This window comes from Hemicordylus capensis, chromosome 2, assembly GCF_027244095.1.
Source record: "Hemicordylus capensis ecotype Gifberg chromosome 2, rHemCap1.1.pri, whole genome shotgun sequence".
Taxonomy (NCBI): Eukaryota; Metazoa; Chordata; class Lepidosauria; order Squamata; family Cordylidae; genus Hemicordylus; species Hemicordylus capensis.
This window is the reverse complement of record NC_069658.1, coordinates 22,050,836-22,067,842: the sequence shown is the minus strand read 5'-3', so window position 1 is coordinate 22,067,842 and position 17,007 is coordinate 22,050,836. Positions and strand designations below refer to the sequence as shown.

Below are 17,007 nucleotides of genomic sequence, written 5' to 3'. Positions count from 1 at the left end.
GAAGTCGTCATCCTCCTCCTCCTCCTCCTCCCGCCAGCGTGGTGTTGTGGCTAGAGTGCTGGACTAGGACTGGGGAGACCCGAGTTCAAATCCCCATTCAGCCTTGATACTTGCTGGGTAACTCCGGGCCAGTCACTTCTCTCTCAGCCTAACCTACTTCACAGGGTTGTTGTGAAGAGAAACCTAAGTATGTAGTATACCACTCTGGGCTCCTTGAAGGAAGAGCGGGATATAAAATGTAAAACAAACCCAAAAAACAAGCTCTTAACTGGTCCTAAAACTTTTTGTTTTAGAAGCAGTTTTATTTTAGGACCAGTTTAGGCTCCTCTAGTGAGGCTGACAAGTGCAGAGGTCAAATGCTGCCATTGCTTGCTTTGGACCTGGGAGTTTCCTAGACTCAGTGCACTGCAAAAGTGCACAGTCACTCAGTGCACAGTCACTGAGTGAAGAGACCGGCAGCCTAGTGACTAAATGACTGAGTTTATGAATCATGACAGTCTCCAGTCCATATCTCGCCTCTACCATGAGCTCACTCAGTGGCTTAGGCAAGCCACACGCTCTCAACAGCAATAGGAGGATGACAACCCTGGCCGACAGACTGGCTTGTGCTTGCACAAGGATGTTGTACTAGTGCAAGGCTGCTGCACTAAATCTGGTGCTTGTGTTCCAGGCTAGTGTTCTGCTGGCAAGCATGTTTGCACTTGCACAAGACACACAACCTATGACCACCTCATATGTTTCGCAGTGAAACTTCAGGCATCCCCGTGACTTCGCACCTTCTTGCACTGGAGCAACGTTGTGGCACAAGGACAACATTAGTCAGGATGTCTGCCACTGTGTAATTCTGAAGAATAACACACAAAATGCACTGAAGCGCTATATAAATGCTAAGTGCAATCAAGCAAGAATCTTAAGCCCTCTTTGCAAGGCTGCCTTAGCTGAGCCCAAAACAAATTATACACAGCAGCCAGAGAATCAGTACCAGGCTGGGTGTTTGAAGATCTATGTCAACCAGCCCTGAGAATCTGGCTGCAAGTGGCTTGAGGATTGCTGGCAAATTCTGTCAAAAATCCAGGAAGCAGCAATGCAGAGGGAATATTGGAGCCATCAATCCATCTACATGAATGTATCCTACTCTGGCCCCACTTTTAATTCAGCTTCTGTTTTGGGAAGCTGCTCCATGGGTGTTTCATTACAGCATCTATCACCCAAGAGATCCTGGTTGTTGCGAGTGTTTCCCAACCCCCTGTCTCTACCAACACTTATTACATTTTCACGATATTTCCCATTTGGTGTGTGTTGCTTCCTCCCCGCTCCTACCTCAGGCACCAAAACGGACATGATTTTTATTAGTTTTACTCATGCCCAGGGGTTTGTTTCGAATATCAGCAATGAAAAATTATGAGCTTTCTCTCTCTCTCCCCCCCCCCCTTTTTAATTTTACTACTCTGAAAGCCCTTCAGCAGAAAGAATCAAATGCAGGCCTTATGACAACAGACTGATATTGGTGTACACCCAGTGGATGTCATTCTGCACAAATTCAGGGGATTGGCTGGTCTGGGGCATATGTTGTCTAATGATGTCAAAGTCAACCTGAGCCAGGGATTTCTAGAACTTGGCCCAGAGCTTACATCCTGCCTAACAAGGCGCACGTGTAAGGAGGGTCTGCACTGAGACGCCTGGAGCCTTACACAACTGCCCCAGGCCTCCTGCATGCGCACTGTTACGCATGGGGGCTAACACTTCCAAGCAGTCAGGAAGTGGTCTGCAACTGGTTTCTATTGGGCAGAGCACATTCAGAGTGCAAGCAGCACTTGGAAGCATTGGCTTTCTTGCATATGCACATGAGGGGGGATTGCGGCCATTCTGTGAGGGCTCTCGGCACATCCCTGCAGGCCCTCCTTACACACACACTTTGTCAGTCAGGATGTCAGCCAGTGTTCAGGGATCCCCAGATGTTGTTGACTAGGATAACCCATAATCCCCAGCTGCAATGGCCAGAGGTCATACTGGCTGATGTGAGCTAGCAATACAGGTGAGAGTACACCTAAGCATGTGCAGAATACTCTCTGTTACAGTCACCACAGCCAGCTTTTAAGATATGAGGGTCACACGGCAGAGTTTCCAGGTCAGATGAAAACCTTCCTGGCAGGCTGCGGACAAGCACCTCTCTCATGCTAAACTTATTTCTGGACAATTTGTTTCGCCACTTGGAGTTGCCACTGCAAACGATGGTGGTTGGTCATATGCAATGGATACATACATTAGTCCTGAGAATGGTATCATTGGTCAAGCCCTTGCAAGCCAACAGTCTGGCTGGAGTGGCTCTTTCTGGGTAAATTTTTAGTGGGACTTATGGCGCATTCCCAAACGATCAACACAATTTGTAAGCAAGGAAAGCAAACCATGACAAAAGACTAAGAACCGATTTCCACATGAAGAATCCTATGGTGTGATTTGTCCTGTACTATATCACTTCCTTACTATTAGAACAGTTTTAGGGTTTTTGGAGAACCTCCTTGCTCCCCCTTCCCATCCCCTATGCTTTTTTTTTATTTTAAAGAATGTCTAAACCAAAACGCATCAATGAAAAATGTTTGAAAGGGTATGAGAAGAGGAAAGACCAAAATGAGACTCCGATTATAAAAGGTAGGAAAGAGGGACTTGAAGTATAAGAACTCTGCTGATTATAAGCAATCACAGAACCTCATCAATTCTTAGGTGCATTGTCATTCAACAATACGAATCTAATTGGTTGAATTAGCAGATACAAATCAACAAAAGAGCTGGAGGAAATCTTCACTGGCTCAAATTTCAGAGCACACTGGTTTTTGAGATTATTTTGGTTCTGGTATATTATTCTAAGAGTGAATGAAAAAGAAAGTATGAACATTAGCATTTTCCAACAAGAACTGGCAGCTTTTATGATTAAACTCCTCACACTTCTTTCAGTATTTCAAACTTACACTTACTGAGGCTCTACACACGATCCGGGCTCTGCAGGGAGAACGGGATACCAGCAGATGAGCAGGGAGCTCAGCCTGGGCGGCCGCCCACACAACTACCGGCTCCGTCATAGAGCCAGTAGGGGCGGCAGGGATCGGGGGCCACCCGGCCCCCAGAAATCCCAGGATACCCCACACAAGTGCGCAGGGCATCCCAGGGAGACCCCTGAGGCCAGGAGGCTTGTTGTAGCCTCCCAGTTGTGGGGTCTACTTGTGTGTCGCCACAGCGGCACACAATCAACTAGACGGGATTAGCGGAGTGCTCGCTCCGCTAACCTCGTTTAAGAGGAGGGGTATTTTGTGAGGTTTGCTGCCAGGGGCCATGCGGCTCCCATGACAGCACACCACCAGGAGGCCTTAGCCCGGTTCCCTTAGCCCGGTGCCTCCTGGTTGTGAGAATAGCCTCACAGTATCTTGAGACTCTGGCAATATGTAAGTGTAAATGATAAATTTAAGGATGATTCAGCAAAATCTTTTCGTGCCGGCCCCAAATGTGCCCTTCTCATTTTTGGAGACTCATCTGAAACCTATGAAAGTATATGGGAGAGGGGTTGAGGGGTGACAGAGCAATATTTGTGGTCGGGCTGCTTGGGCAAAACTCACTACCCCAATAGCATATTGGCAGCTACCATCTCTCCCTCCCACCCCAGAAGCTCCGAGAACAGCATCACATGATGACCTCTAACACTGGGGGGTTCCTTTATTTTATTTTTTTTAGTGAGAAGCCCCTCATCAGAGAATGTCTACCTCATGGTATAGAATGACTACCTCATTCAAGGGGGCTTCTGGGGGGGGGGAGGTGGTCCCCAGCAGTGTTCCCTCTAACAGGGAATTTCAGATGTTGTTGACTACAACTCCCACAATTCCTAGCCATCTAAATCTGAGGTGAACATTCTGTCATGAGCACTTTCCTCTCCAACTCAGTCCAAAGATAGATGATCAATAGCAACAGATTCTTTCAACGGCCGACAGCCGTAACCACCACCTCTGGAGAACAGCCTGGATCTAATCTTAGCGTTCTCTCTTTAAACACAACAGCTAAAGTTACAATTTACCTTTCCGTGTTCTTTCCTCATGTGGGATATGTAAACATCTCTTTGAGTAAACAGCCGATCACAGTCCCAACACGTCCAGCCTGGATTTGGTACTTTTTTGGGATCTGCTTTCTTCACAGGGGAGGGGGATTTCTTCTCTGTCTTTTCAGTTCCGTTGACAGATTTGGGATCTTCTTTGTTGTGGCTGACCGAGTTCTGTGTGGTGGGTTTTGTGCTCAGTGGCAGGCTGATACCCAGGTTTGGAGGCCCCTCGACGCTTTTCAGTGTCCCGTGCATAGACTAAAATATATAGATTTTAAAAGAGGACACACACAAATGACATATGTGTTAGAGATAAGTGACGTTAGAGAGAACACTGTATATTAAGAACCACCCTGCATAATTCTGTCTGCCTCTTAAGATCTTCCAGGGAAGTTCTGCTCCACCTGCCAATGCCATCAGAGGCATGGTTGATGAGCACAGGAGAGAAACAAGAGAAGAAAGCAAGAATAGTCCACAGATAGGTCCTGACGTGTTTCGAGGTGGTATCAGGGGAACAACTTCAAAAAGCAGGATGCATAACTTAGCTTCTGAGAATGTATGCATCCTGCTTTATGAAGTTCTTCCTCTGAAGAACAGGCATGCCACCTTGAAATGCGTCTGAACCTACCTTTCTAATAACTCACACAAGACAGAGCCTTTTCTGTACCTGCACCCAGATTCCAGAACTCCCCCGCCCACAAGAAATCCCGCTCCTCCTCGAGAGGGCTAGTAAAAACTATTACTTTTCTCCAGGCTTTTTTCCTGGATAAGTGAAGGAAGAGGATCTTTTAGTTTTTCTCGTTTGTTTTGCTGCTGTTTGGTCTGCTTTACAAAAGGAATTAAGGCTTTAAAAAAATGTATTTTGTCCTATTTAAAATTATTTGATGGCAAAGAGCTAAAAAGTGGGACGGAAAAATAGATCACCTGACAAGGTTGAAAGCCTAAATGCAGTTGTTTGGAAGTTGAGTGACATTAACTCAACGGGACCAAAGGCATACCAGTGGAATCAAGCAATACACTTGACTGTACCACTTCAGATAACAGGTGGTCGAATTACAAGTTTCGGGTTTCTTTTCCTCATTAAAAAGGAAACAAACGAACAAAACCTCCTGGGCACAGAAAACTGGTATGCCAAGAAGAAAAATTCTAGGCTAGCCCTCATATTCCAGGTATAGGATTTTTACGAATAAGAATACGATGAATATTTATATACCGCTTTTCAGCAGAAGTTCCCAAAACAGTTGACATAGAAATAAATAAATAAAATGGCTCCCTGTCCCCAAAGGCTCACAATCTAAAAAAAAACCCTAAGACAGCCACCAGCAACAGCCACTGGAGGGATGCTGTGCTGGGGTAGGATAGAGCCAGTTGCTCTCCCCCTGCTCAATAAAGAGAATCATCACTTTTAAAGGGGGCCTCTTGGCTCAGTTAGCAGGGGATTATTCAAATATTTGTTCCCCAACTTGCAGTCTCAAGGGGCATCTGGACATAGGAATCTGCCTTATACAACGCCAGACCACTGGTCTATACAGCTCAACACTGACTGGTAGCTTTCCAAGCTTTCAAGCAGGAGTTTACCCCAGCCATACCTGGAGATGCTGCCAGGGACTGAACCTGGGAGCCTCTGCATGAAAAGCAGATGCTCTACCACTGAGTTAAGGCCCCATCCCCAAGAGCTACTGGGAATCTGAAAGAGAGTAGTAATAAATTGAGAGTTTTCAAAATGGAGGGAAGTAAGAAGTGGGGTCCCCCAGGGATCTCTACTGGGATCAGTGTTCTTTAAAGTTAAAGTGTGTCATCAAGTCGATTTCGACTCCTGGTGACCACAGAGCCCCGTGGTTGTCTTTGGTAGACTACAGGAGGGGTTTACCATTGCCATCTCCCTTGCAGTATGAGATGATGCCTTTCAGCATCTTCCTATATCGCTGCTGCCCGATATAGGTGTTTCCCATAGTCTGGGAAACATGCCAGTGGGGATTCGAACCGGCAACCTTCTGCTTGTTAGTCAAGCATTTCCCCACTGTGCCACTTAAGGTGAATAGTGCTCTTTAACTTGTTCATAAATGATCTAGAAGTTGGGATAACCAGTGAAGTAGCCAAATTTGCAGATGACATTGAACTATTTAGGGTAGTGAAATCCAAGAAGGATTGTGAGGAGCTCCAAAAGGATATCTCCAAACTGGGCAACAAAACGCAAATGCAGTTCAATGTAAGCAAGTGTAAAGTGATGCATATTGGGGGTAAGAAAGAAACCCCAACTTCACATATACACTGATGGGGTCTGAGCTGTCAGTAACTGGCCAGGATTGAGATCTTGGGGTCATGGTGGACACTACTCATTGAAAGTGTCGACTCAGTGTGTGGCAGTGTGAAAAAGGCCAATTCCATGCTACGAATAATTAGGAAGGGGATTTAAAATAAAAATGCTAATATCATAATGCCCTTGTACAAATCTATGGTGTGGCAGTTTTGAGTACTGTGTGTAGTTCTGGTCACTGTATCTTAAGGAGGACAGTGTAGAACTGGAAAAGGTGCAGAAGAGGACAACCAAAATTATCAGGGGCCTGGAGCACCTTCCTTATGAGGCAAGGCTACAACATCTGGGGCCAGGGGCGTAATGAGGCTGGAGTGGGCCCAGAGACAAAATTTTAAAATGGGCCCCTCGCTGATACACACACACTCACTTCACATGTGACTTGCCTCTGGGGGGCTCCTCGAGGCGTGGGGGCCCCCAGGCAGCCGCCTCCCCTTGCCTAATGGTAGTTACGCCCCTGTCTGGGGCTCTTTACCTTGGAAAACAGGCGACTATGGGGAGACATGATTGAGGTGTATAAAATTATGTATGGAATAGAGAGAGTTGACAGAGATAAATTTGTCTCCCTCTCTCACAACACTGAAACCAGGGGTCAATGAAAGGAGGAAATTTAGGACCAACAAAAGGAAGTACTTCTTCACACAGTGCATAATTAATCTATGGGATGTGGTGATGGCCACTAGCTTGGATAGCTTTAAAAAGAGCTTAGACAAATTCATGGAGAACAGATCTATCAATGGCAACTCACTCGTCTGGTGGCTATAGGCCACCTCCAGCCTCAGAGGTAAAATGCCAGTTGCAGGGGAGCAACAGCAAGAACAAAGGTATTACCACACTTCTTGCATGTGGCCTTCTCAGAGGCACCTGGTGGGCCACTGTGTGAAACAGGATGCTGGACTAGGCAGGCCTTGGGCTTGATCCAGTAGGGCTGCTCTTATGTTTCAAGAGCTACTGGTGCTAGTACCAAGAAAAGGGGCGGAGCCACCATTAAGCAGACGGGTAACCAGAAGAATCCAGGCCGCCACCAATCAGAGGCCACACCTGGCGCCCCAGCCCCACCCCCTGCATCTGACATCAGACACAGGGGTGGGGGCCAATGGCAGGAGGAACTCAGGCCACCAGCTGGCTTCCTCCGCCAGTGACCAGGAACCCATGGAACTCCGAAATGCTGCCCTGTGTGATGAGCCACTGAGGCTGCATCTTGGAGCATTCCCCAGGTTCAGATGTAACAGTGGCTTTGGAGGTTGCCACCGCCCAGGAGCCCACCCACCCCACAACCCTCTGCTCCCATCGCTGGTTGTGAAATGGCAAGATTGAGTGTGTTGTACAAACCACCATCTCAGCCTAGCCTGCCTACTTGCAGTACAGAACTGGACATTTGTCCCTCTCTTCAAATCTAAGTTACAGATGTCTGGTTCTGTGCCCCAAGTAGGGCAGGATAGGCCAAGATCGGTGCGTTTGTTCGACACAACCCATTTCAGAACATCGGAAGCGACAACAGATATAGGGTCTCGCATGGGGATGAGGGGGGATGTGCACTCCCAGAGCGGCAGCAACCTCCTGTGCCGTCATTACATCTGAACCCAAATGAAGAGTTCCTGAGCTCCATAGTGACTCTGCCTACCCAGGCTGGGCATTGGCTTCCTGTACAGGCTGAGACTTTGCCTTTGCAACAACAGCTCTTATAAGTTCTGGCTTCTGACTCCTGCTATTGACTGCTAGCCTGTGACTTCTGGGGCCTAACACCCAATCGATAGCTGATTACAGCTGAAATCAAATACCATATAACTTGGGAGCACAAAGGAGCTTGTAGGGGAGAAACTCCCTTAAGTAGCCTGGAGCTAAGATGCTTGGGGTATATCAGGTAAGAACCAGCACCTAGAGTTGAGCACAGAAATTATTTACAATGGCATAATCAATGAGGTAAATCAGTGGTTTTCAGACTTTATAAACCAAAGAGAAGCTCTCCATATTGACTTGTCTGCCACAGACCTCTGCATTGCAGAGAATTCTGGAGCATAGTTAGGGCACACCCTCAGTTCACATGGGGTCTGCTGGGCCTCACTCCATGAGTCCTGGAACACACCCAACACACATGTGCGCACACAGAGCTATTCGTTGGAGGAACCCCTGTTAGGAAACCACTGCGGGAAAACCAATAGGTTAAAAGCAAAAGTCCTAGGGGCGGGGGGGAGGGAGATGAATCTGATTGTAAAACTTACTTAAAAACATGCTAGGTATCATTAGCTCTTTGTTAGCAGTTTTTCGGGCCATACCCAGAGGCAGAGAACAGTTTTTGCATGCATAAGGTCCAAGCTCAGTCCTCAGTATCTGACATTAAAAGATCCTAAAAACCCTATGTATATAACACTTGAAAGGTTGGTTTAAATAAAGTAATAATAATAATAAGAAGAAATGTTGTTTTTGTTCCTGAGCTGAGCTCTATCTTACTTTTTGTAATTTATTTTCTTTCATAGATTTTTGCAAACATTAAAAATAAAAGGTATGGGGGCGAGGGGGAGAAGCAAGACTAGGAAAGTTTTTAGGAGCAGAGCTGGTCTTGTGGTAACAATCATGAATTGTCCCCTTTGCTAAGCAGAGTCCACCCTGGTTTGCATTTGAGCACTACAAGATCTTCCCCTAGGGGATGGGGCTGCTTTGGGAAGAGCACCTGCATGCTTGCATGCAGAAGGTTCCAAGTTCCCTCCCTGGCATCTCCAAGATATGGCTCAGAGAGACTCCTGCCTGTAACTTTGGAGATGCCACTGCCAGTCTGCGTAGACCAGGGATTCTCAACATTGGGTCCCCAGATGTGATTGGACTTCAACTCCCATAATTGGACTCCCATAATTGGACTCCCAGATGTGATTGGACTCCAACTCCCAAAGGCCACTGGGGCAGGAGATTATGGGAGTTGAAGTCCAATAACATCTGGAGACCCAACATTGAGAACCCCTGGTTAGACAATACTGAGCTAGATGGACCAATGGTCTAACTTGGTATATGGCTGCTTCCTATGTTTCTATGAAAGACCTCTGTCCGAGACTCTCGGAGAGACACCACCAATCAGAGCAGATAGCACCAGATGAATCAATGGTTTGACTCAGTATTAAGCAGCTTCATATGTCCATTACTTTATTTTGAAGTTCTGAATTTATGAGCCAGCTTGCTTTGGTGGCTTCCATGTACAACAGTTGGCTAACTTTTAATTATTATTGTATGCAATGTATCAACAAAATCTGATGCCCACACACCTTGATATGATCCATCATGAGTTGCTTCTGTGCATACAAAAGAGAACAGTCTGGACACTTAAAAACAGACACCTTCTGGTTTTCGATGTGTTGGTCAAAGTGGCGATACAGCAAAGGCTGCAGGGTAAACACTGTGTCGCACATGGAACATTTGTATATTATTCTAAAAACAAAAGGAAGTTGAGGAAATAATGTCAGTCATTGTGGTTACTGATGTCTTGCAACTCATTCATTAAAGTGCTGTTCTTCACAAAAATTATCTTACAGGGCAATGCTAGACATTGGTGGAGACTCAGCCTCTTGAAGATTCTCTTCCCCAAACCAATTTATTACAACTCCAGAGCATTGAAAGCATTCTCCAAAATGAAAAGAAAAAAACCAACAACACTCAAACAATACAGTTCCAAAAACCAAAGTTGAAGGTTCATAAATTCTTGACCTCTACTCATCTGTTTGAATGTCACAGTGGGTCTGTGTGTAGACAGGGATTGTCATGGCCCCTAAGGCTGGTCGATCAAAGCGGTGAGACAGCAGAGGTCATACAGTGATCTCCAGGCTAGGTTCAAAGTGCTGGTTTTGACATTTAAAACCCTACATGGCTTGGGGCCGAGACACCAGGACCATGTTTGCCATATGAATCTCAGGCCCTGCTGGCGGTCCCACCACTAATTGAGATTTGGTTGGGGGGACTAGAGACAGGGCCTTCTGGGTTGTGCCCCCTCGGCTCTGGAATGCCCTCCCTCACCATGCTCCCTCCCTCAGGACTTTTTTGAAAAGATCTTATCTGATTAGAGAAGCTTTTAAATGTCTTTTACTGCAGCTTGTATCTGCTGGGGTTTTAATTTTTTTTAAATCCAGCTTTAATTGGGTTTGCTTTAGCTGATCTAATAATTTTATACTGCTTAGTGTTTTATCTGTTTTACTGTTATGTTTTTAATTTTGTGCTTTTTTTATTGTTTCATTGTTCTGCTCTTATTGTAAGCCTCCCCAAGCAGTATTGCACTGTAGGTGCGGGATATAAATAATAAAATAAAATAAAATATCCTTGTTTACCCTGACTGTTACAGCAGAATCCACCATCACAGAGTGCATCAGTCAATGGCAACAAGAGATTTTTAATTTTAAGGCCCATGAGGAACTTTTGCACAATTAAGCATTGCAAGTCATGCTTCTATGCGATGAGCTTTCAAATGACATCTTGGGGCTGTAAATCATTTTATGGTTTCAGTGCCTTTTGATGAAAACAGACAGAAGACACTTGCTGCTTATAAGGAAGAATGATTGGCCACTTATCTGTAAGCCTTGATACTGAAGTTTTGCCTCAAGCAAAAATCTGAAGAGTGAGATCCTCCTCAGTTGCAACATCCAAAGGAATTTTAAAGGCAGGCAAAATTATTTTGTTAGGATCAGCAAAATTTCTTTTGCACATCCCCACTTACTGTATTTACCCAAATAGAAGACAACCCTGAATTTAATTCGACCCCCTTAAAAACAGAGGTTAAATACAGGTTGTACCTCTATTTTCCCAAAAGGAACAAGACTTTGAATTTAAGAATTTAAGGTGGATTGTTGAGGTTACCCAGAATTCATATTCCTGCTGCCCCAGAATGTCATGTGCACCTCTGTAGGGAGAAATCACAAGCGGTGCCTAGGACAAGCATGCCTTTCTTCCAGGTACCCCTTTCTTGAGCATTTCTGTGTGACTCTTCAACTTACATTGTTGACTAATGTTAACCGGAGAGCAATGAATCACAAACGACCATGTGTGGGCATTCGTGTGGGCCCCCAATTTCTAAAATTAAAGAACTTGGGGAAAATCTAGTCTTGGATTCAGGTTAATACAGTAAGAAGAAGGAGAAGCAGCATTATGGGTATACCTGTACTACAAGTTTGTATCTGCTTTGTGGCTGTTTATGTCATGGCCTTCCCCAAGGAATCCTGGGAATGGTAGTTTGGCAAGGGCACTTAGAATTCCATTCTCTAGCCTAATCACAGAACTACAGTTCCCAGTGCTTCCTTGGGAAAGGGGATGACATTTAAGGCAGTTCACAATTGCAGCGAGTGTAAAGAGCCTCTGTGTCTTCAGCAATACTGAGGCGAATTCAGGAAAACTTGGAAAGGAAAACAAAGAGGCTTCAGATGCTATGATACTCTCACACAGAAGTCACTTCTCTGTAAGGAAATATGGGCTACCATGTATATATAACCACAGTATAAAACATTCTTTGACTTGAGACTTTATTTTTTATTTTTTTAAGGAAAAAATGCTGCATAATTTTTTCAGATTCCACCCAGAAACACAGTGTTCGTTAGCAACAGCATCTACTTGGAAAAGAAAGCAAAACTGCTGTGGAAAATCTGCCATATTGGAGCATGACATCTTTGGAAAAAATGGCAACGCTTTAAAATGTCACAATATTTTTAAGGCCTTAGTAAGTGCTAATCAAGTTTTACCACAGCAGCCAAAATGTTCTTTACTCTCAAATGCCAAACACAAATGTTCAAGTTGCAAATCAAAATTAAATGAGGAGCGGCAGTGTTTACATAGCTCCACCGCCACCCCACTCAAGACAAACATAGATGTCACTCAAAAAATCAAAAACTGTGTTCTGCCCAGGTTTGGGAGCTCTGTGTGCTCCCAATTTTTAGTTGTGTGCAAGCAAGGTAGGAGGACAACCTGGGTAGAAGTGACTGTGTGCAAGCAAGGAGAGTTCACGAGCCGTGCCTGGTGTAAATCACCCCACAGACAGTTCAATTTTGCAAAATACCCAAAGAGGTGGGAAAGGGTGTTTGTGATTCATTGATCTCCAGTTAACATTAGTCAACAATGTAAGTTGAAGAGTCACACAGAAATGCTCCAGAAAGGGGTACCTGGAAGAAGGGCATGCTTGTCCTAGGCACCGCTTGTGATTTCTCCCTACAGAGGTTCACATGACATTCTGGGACAGCAGGAATATGAATTCTGGGTAACCTCAACAATCCGCCAACAGGACCATTACACTACACTTTTTGTTACATTCTTCATTTGCATTTAAAGCACCGAAGCTTCTGGGAAGAAAGCCCTTATTTCTGGCTTCACCATAAGATGAAAAGGTCAAGTGAATATAGGCGGGGGCAAGTATTCTCAGATTTGGGTTCCCAAATCTCTGTTCTGCCATAAAATTCACTAGGTGACTCTGAGCCAGTCACTTCTCTCGCCGTCTAATACAGAGTTGTTGCAAGGATAAACACAACCATGTACACTGCTCCTGGCTCCTTGGAGGAAGTGCGGGATATAAATGTAAAAATAAATTCCAATCATCTCCAGCCACAATGGTGGGTGGGGATGCAGTCCAACAACATCTGAATACACAACTTTGAGACCTCCTAGGCTAGGGGGATAGCGAAGAGAAGGTGTATAAAAAGCCGTACAAAAGCTACATAGGTTGATTGGGTTGAGGAGCTTGCCAGTGCTTGACTTGTAAGTGTCGTTCTTATTTCTCTGAAGTTCCAGAGAATTCTAGGCTTTCCCTAGAGTTATCTAGAGCATTAATAATCCCAAAGTTTTGGCGGTGGGTTATTTTTAGCTTTGTCTGAGCAATAACTGTTCTCTAGGACCTGTACTAAAAAGCACTCTTTTGGTATGCGAAAAACTTCAGTTTCCATTCTAATCTGCAATAACATCCAATTCATATTGTATCTGAACTAGGCTAACTCACCTTCCAAAGCAGATCATTATGGGATTTGGCAACATCACTACTCTGATCTCTTCTAGCTGTAGGTACATGTTCCCAAACACATATTTGTCTTATTCACACATTACACTTTTGTGTATTTGACAGCCCACTCTCCTGCCTCCCAGTTCCAAATATAGTGGGGAAAGTGGGGGAAAGAGTCCAGATTCCCCTTGTTTCAACTTTTCCTGCTTCTCTAACAGCACATGAATAGACCCTCAAGAAGAACGTGCAGGACATTTTTCTCAGCATCATAAGTACAATACTGACGGTAATTTGTCCACTAGTTGTTAAAAGGTAGGAATGTCAAGCAAGAAGTAAAGAGCAACACTGCTTACTTAGGTTCCCCTATCTTGATGCCAGGGTGCTGTGTATAGGCGTGGGAATGTGTGCTGGGAGCCGATTTGAAGGCCATCGGACAAATGGGACACTTGTAGAAGACTTCACAGTGAGAGCCCTGAATGTGAGACTTGAGTGCCGCCACATCAGAGTAGACCACATTGCAGTGGACACAGCTGCAAGAGAGAGAGAGAGAGGGGAGTTACTTTCACTCTTCCCCCCTCCCCCGTACATCACAACCCTGTAGGGTGTATAGGCCAAGTAGCTTACCATGACACAGGCAGTAGATCGGGAAGATTTCTGCAGGTAGATTTCTGAAATGTCCAACAGATCAGGGATTCTCAATGTTGGGTCCCCAGATGTCATTGGACTTCAACTCCCATAATTCCCAGCTCCAGTGGCCTTTGGTTGGGGATTATGGGAGCTGAAGTCCAACAACATCAGGGGGCCCAACGTTGAGAATCCCTGCAATAGATCGATGAGGGACTCTGACTCCCAATAATTTACCAATTAACAGCAACAAAAGGCTTCCCTCTCTAGCCCTATTCACACGTTATATCCAACACTGGTACAATGCATGTACACTGTGCACAAGTACAGATCTGTGTGCAGGTACAGTTGTTCACATGTTAAGCTGACATTTGACATTCAGCTGACATCTGACACACCGCTGGGCTGAGGAGGTACTGAGAGGCACCTTGTTCCACACAACCTTCATTTTGCACCAGGCTTGGCTGGTAGACCTCAGAGTTCTAGTAAAACAAAGTATATCTGCAAGCCTCAAGATTTCCCACTGCTGCAAATAAAGGACACTACAGAGGGACACTGTTCTTGGTCTTAGAAAGGCTCAAAGGTCTGGATAAGACTCATTCAAAGATTCTCAGTCCTGCAAAGAAGACAAAGGAATGTGGGCTAGGCCAATGGATTGGGCAAAGCAGGGCTTCACAACTTTGGCCCTCCAGCTGTGGTTGGACTACAACTCCCATCATCCCCATCACAATGGGCAACAGGGATTATGGGAGTTGGTCCAACAACAGCTAGAGTGCTGAAGTTGTGCAGCCTTGTTCTATGGGAAGACAGACTGCTGTGTTTCCTTTGTGTGTTTGCTGGGGACTGTTAGAAAAACCAGCACAAAGAGAAAGGATGAGGATCTTTAGTAATGCAATATTATAGATGTAATTGTTTTTAACAAAGAGACTCAATTAACTTGTGATACACAGTCAGAACTGCCAGAAGTAAAATAGCTACAAAATTGAAGGTGGGAGATTCCCACTACAGGATCTGCCCTCCCTTAATACTTTCTCAAGGCCATTCCACAAATTATTTTTTTCTCAATATGCTGGAAAATGAGTGCATCTTGTTATGTATTAATGTTGGCCTGAATGTCTTTTTAAAAAAAAATTCACTGGAGACACACAGGGAAGCCACTGCACTGATAAAGCAGACTGGAAGGCTGAGCATCTGCCAGATGTTATAAGCTAAAGCTCTGAACTGTTCTCACCATAATGCTTCCCTAGGGACATGCATCTTCGCAGGACAATTATGGGGAAATAAATAGGACTTTCAACAAAGAGTAGCAGCCCAATCCCCTAAGCACTTAAAAAAACACCCACCTATGTTTATAGGATAAAATCGATTTTCATTTTTCTTTCCCATAAATAAATTAAAAGTTTTTTAAAACCCTCAAAGCTTATATTTACAATCATTTTTCAAGCAAGAAACAACAAAATAAAATAGAAAACATAAGCAATAAATATAACAGATGAATAAACAAGAGGACTAAATCACATCGGTGAAAATGTATCCATAAAAAGCAATCAGCTCAATGAAAGGGCAGAAGCCAAACCAAATAGCCTTTAAACCCACCTCCACCACCCATCCCTTTAAACACCACCTCCAATCCCTCTAAGATGGATTCCCAGATGTTGTTGACTACAACTTCCAGAATCCCCAGCTGCAGTGCCTTTTACTTGGGGATTATTAGAGCTGTAATCAACAACATCTAGGAATCCCTATTGAAGGGAACACTGACCTCCACCTGGGTTTTTGGGATCAAATCACAAAGGTACACGCGCACAGTACAAAAATGCACTTCAATCTATTATATATTTTGAAGAATTGTGTTTATGACAGATTGTTATACCTCTCAACAGTTTCAAAGCATTATTGTACTGACCGGAATCCAACTCTCCGTGTGTAGTGTAGGCAGTTCTTGGTGACATGGGTCTGGAAATGGACCGATCGGCAGATTGCGCCACATTCAGGACACGTGTATGGAGATTTATGCTGATGAATTCTCTGGTGCGATGCAAAACTGCACAAGTTTGGAAGCAGCATCTGGCATATGCTGCACGTCTTCTAAGCAGTAAAGCAAAACAGATGAGACAATAAGCTCTTGCCTGTGGGCTTCCCAGAGGCATCTGATGGGCCACTGTGTGAAACAGGATGCTGGACTAGATGGGCCTTGGGCCTCATCCAGCAGGGCTTTTCTTATGTGGTACTAGTAACTCTGCCCCTGGTTGCTGAACTACAATTCCTAAAATTTCCATCCAACATGGCTGAAAGCCATTGTGGTTGTGGATGATGGAGTTGTAGCCCAACAGCATCTGGGGACCCAAGGTTGGGAAACTCTGATCTGGATCCCAATTAGTGGTGACATTAGCAACCCAGAGGACAGTGACAAAGTTTGGTCATGTAATGATCAGAACAAGAACAGTCCCTGGATCTAATCTGTTCTGACCTAGAACAGGCTCTACAAGGAAAGCTGTTTTAGGAAAGGGTGCATGTTCCCTAAATTAAGATCTAGAACAGCCGCAAGAAAAACTCAACAGAAGGAAAGCACAAAAAAGTTATCTAAAATACAAACCAGTGAGTGAAAAAATAAAATATGTGAAATAAAACTAAATAAAATATTCAGTCAGTTCCAGAGAGATTGGCATATCTGCAAACACTAGTTCCCTGTAGAACAAAACATGTGTGTACATATAACAATACATATTCTATTCCAACAGAATACAAATATCCAAACAGTCCACTGGAGAATCATATGAATAAAACTCTTAATGAATAAGCTCTGGATGCTGAAACAACTCTTGTCAAAGAGAAGGGAAGGGAGGGGAGGGGAGGGGAGGGAAGGAGAAAAGCATGAAGATCTCTCATATTCAGACAGAATCTGCCTCAGGGGACAAGATGAAGGTTGCTTGCAAAAATACATCTTCCACCATAGTAGTAAAGATTGAAATAAAATATGAACTCCTCACTTAGAGCCACACAACCCATCAGCATGCCATAGTCTTGCTCCTTATC

General features: G+C 44.5%; 1 protein-coding gene across 14 annotated transcripts in view; it reads right to left on the bottom strand.

Annotated features, from left to right (window-relative positions):
* The window catches only part of ZNF532 (zinc finger protein 532), a 72,390-nt gene that overhangs the window by 15,044 nt on the left and 40,339 nt on the right, over positions 1 to 17,007 (bottom strand). For all 14 annotated transcript variants that reach the window (XM_053295985.1, XM_053295987.1, XM_053295992.1 and 11 more), the window contains 4 exons: positions 15,878 to 16,059; positions 13,701 to 13,877; positions 9,650 to 9,812; positions 4,061 to 4,339 (listed from right to left, as the gene is read on the bottom strand). In XM_053295985.1, coding sequence (XP_053151960.1) covers positions 4,061 to 4,339; positions 9,650 to 9,812; positions 13,701 to 13,877; positions 15,878 to 16,059 — 801 coding nt within the window. The remainder of the gene's footprint in view (positions 1 to 4,060; positions 4,340 to 9,649; positions 9,813 to 13,700; positions 13,878 to 15,877; positions 16,060 to 17,007) is intronic.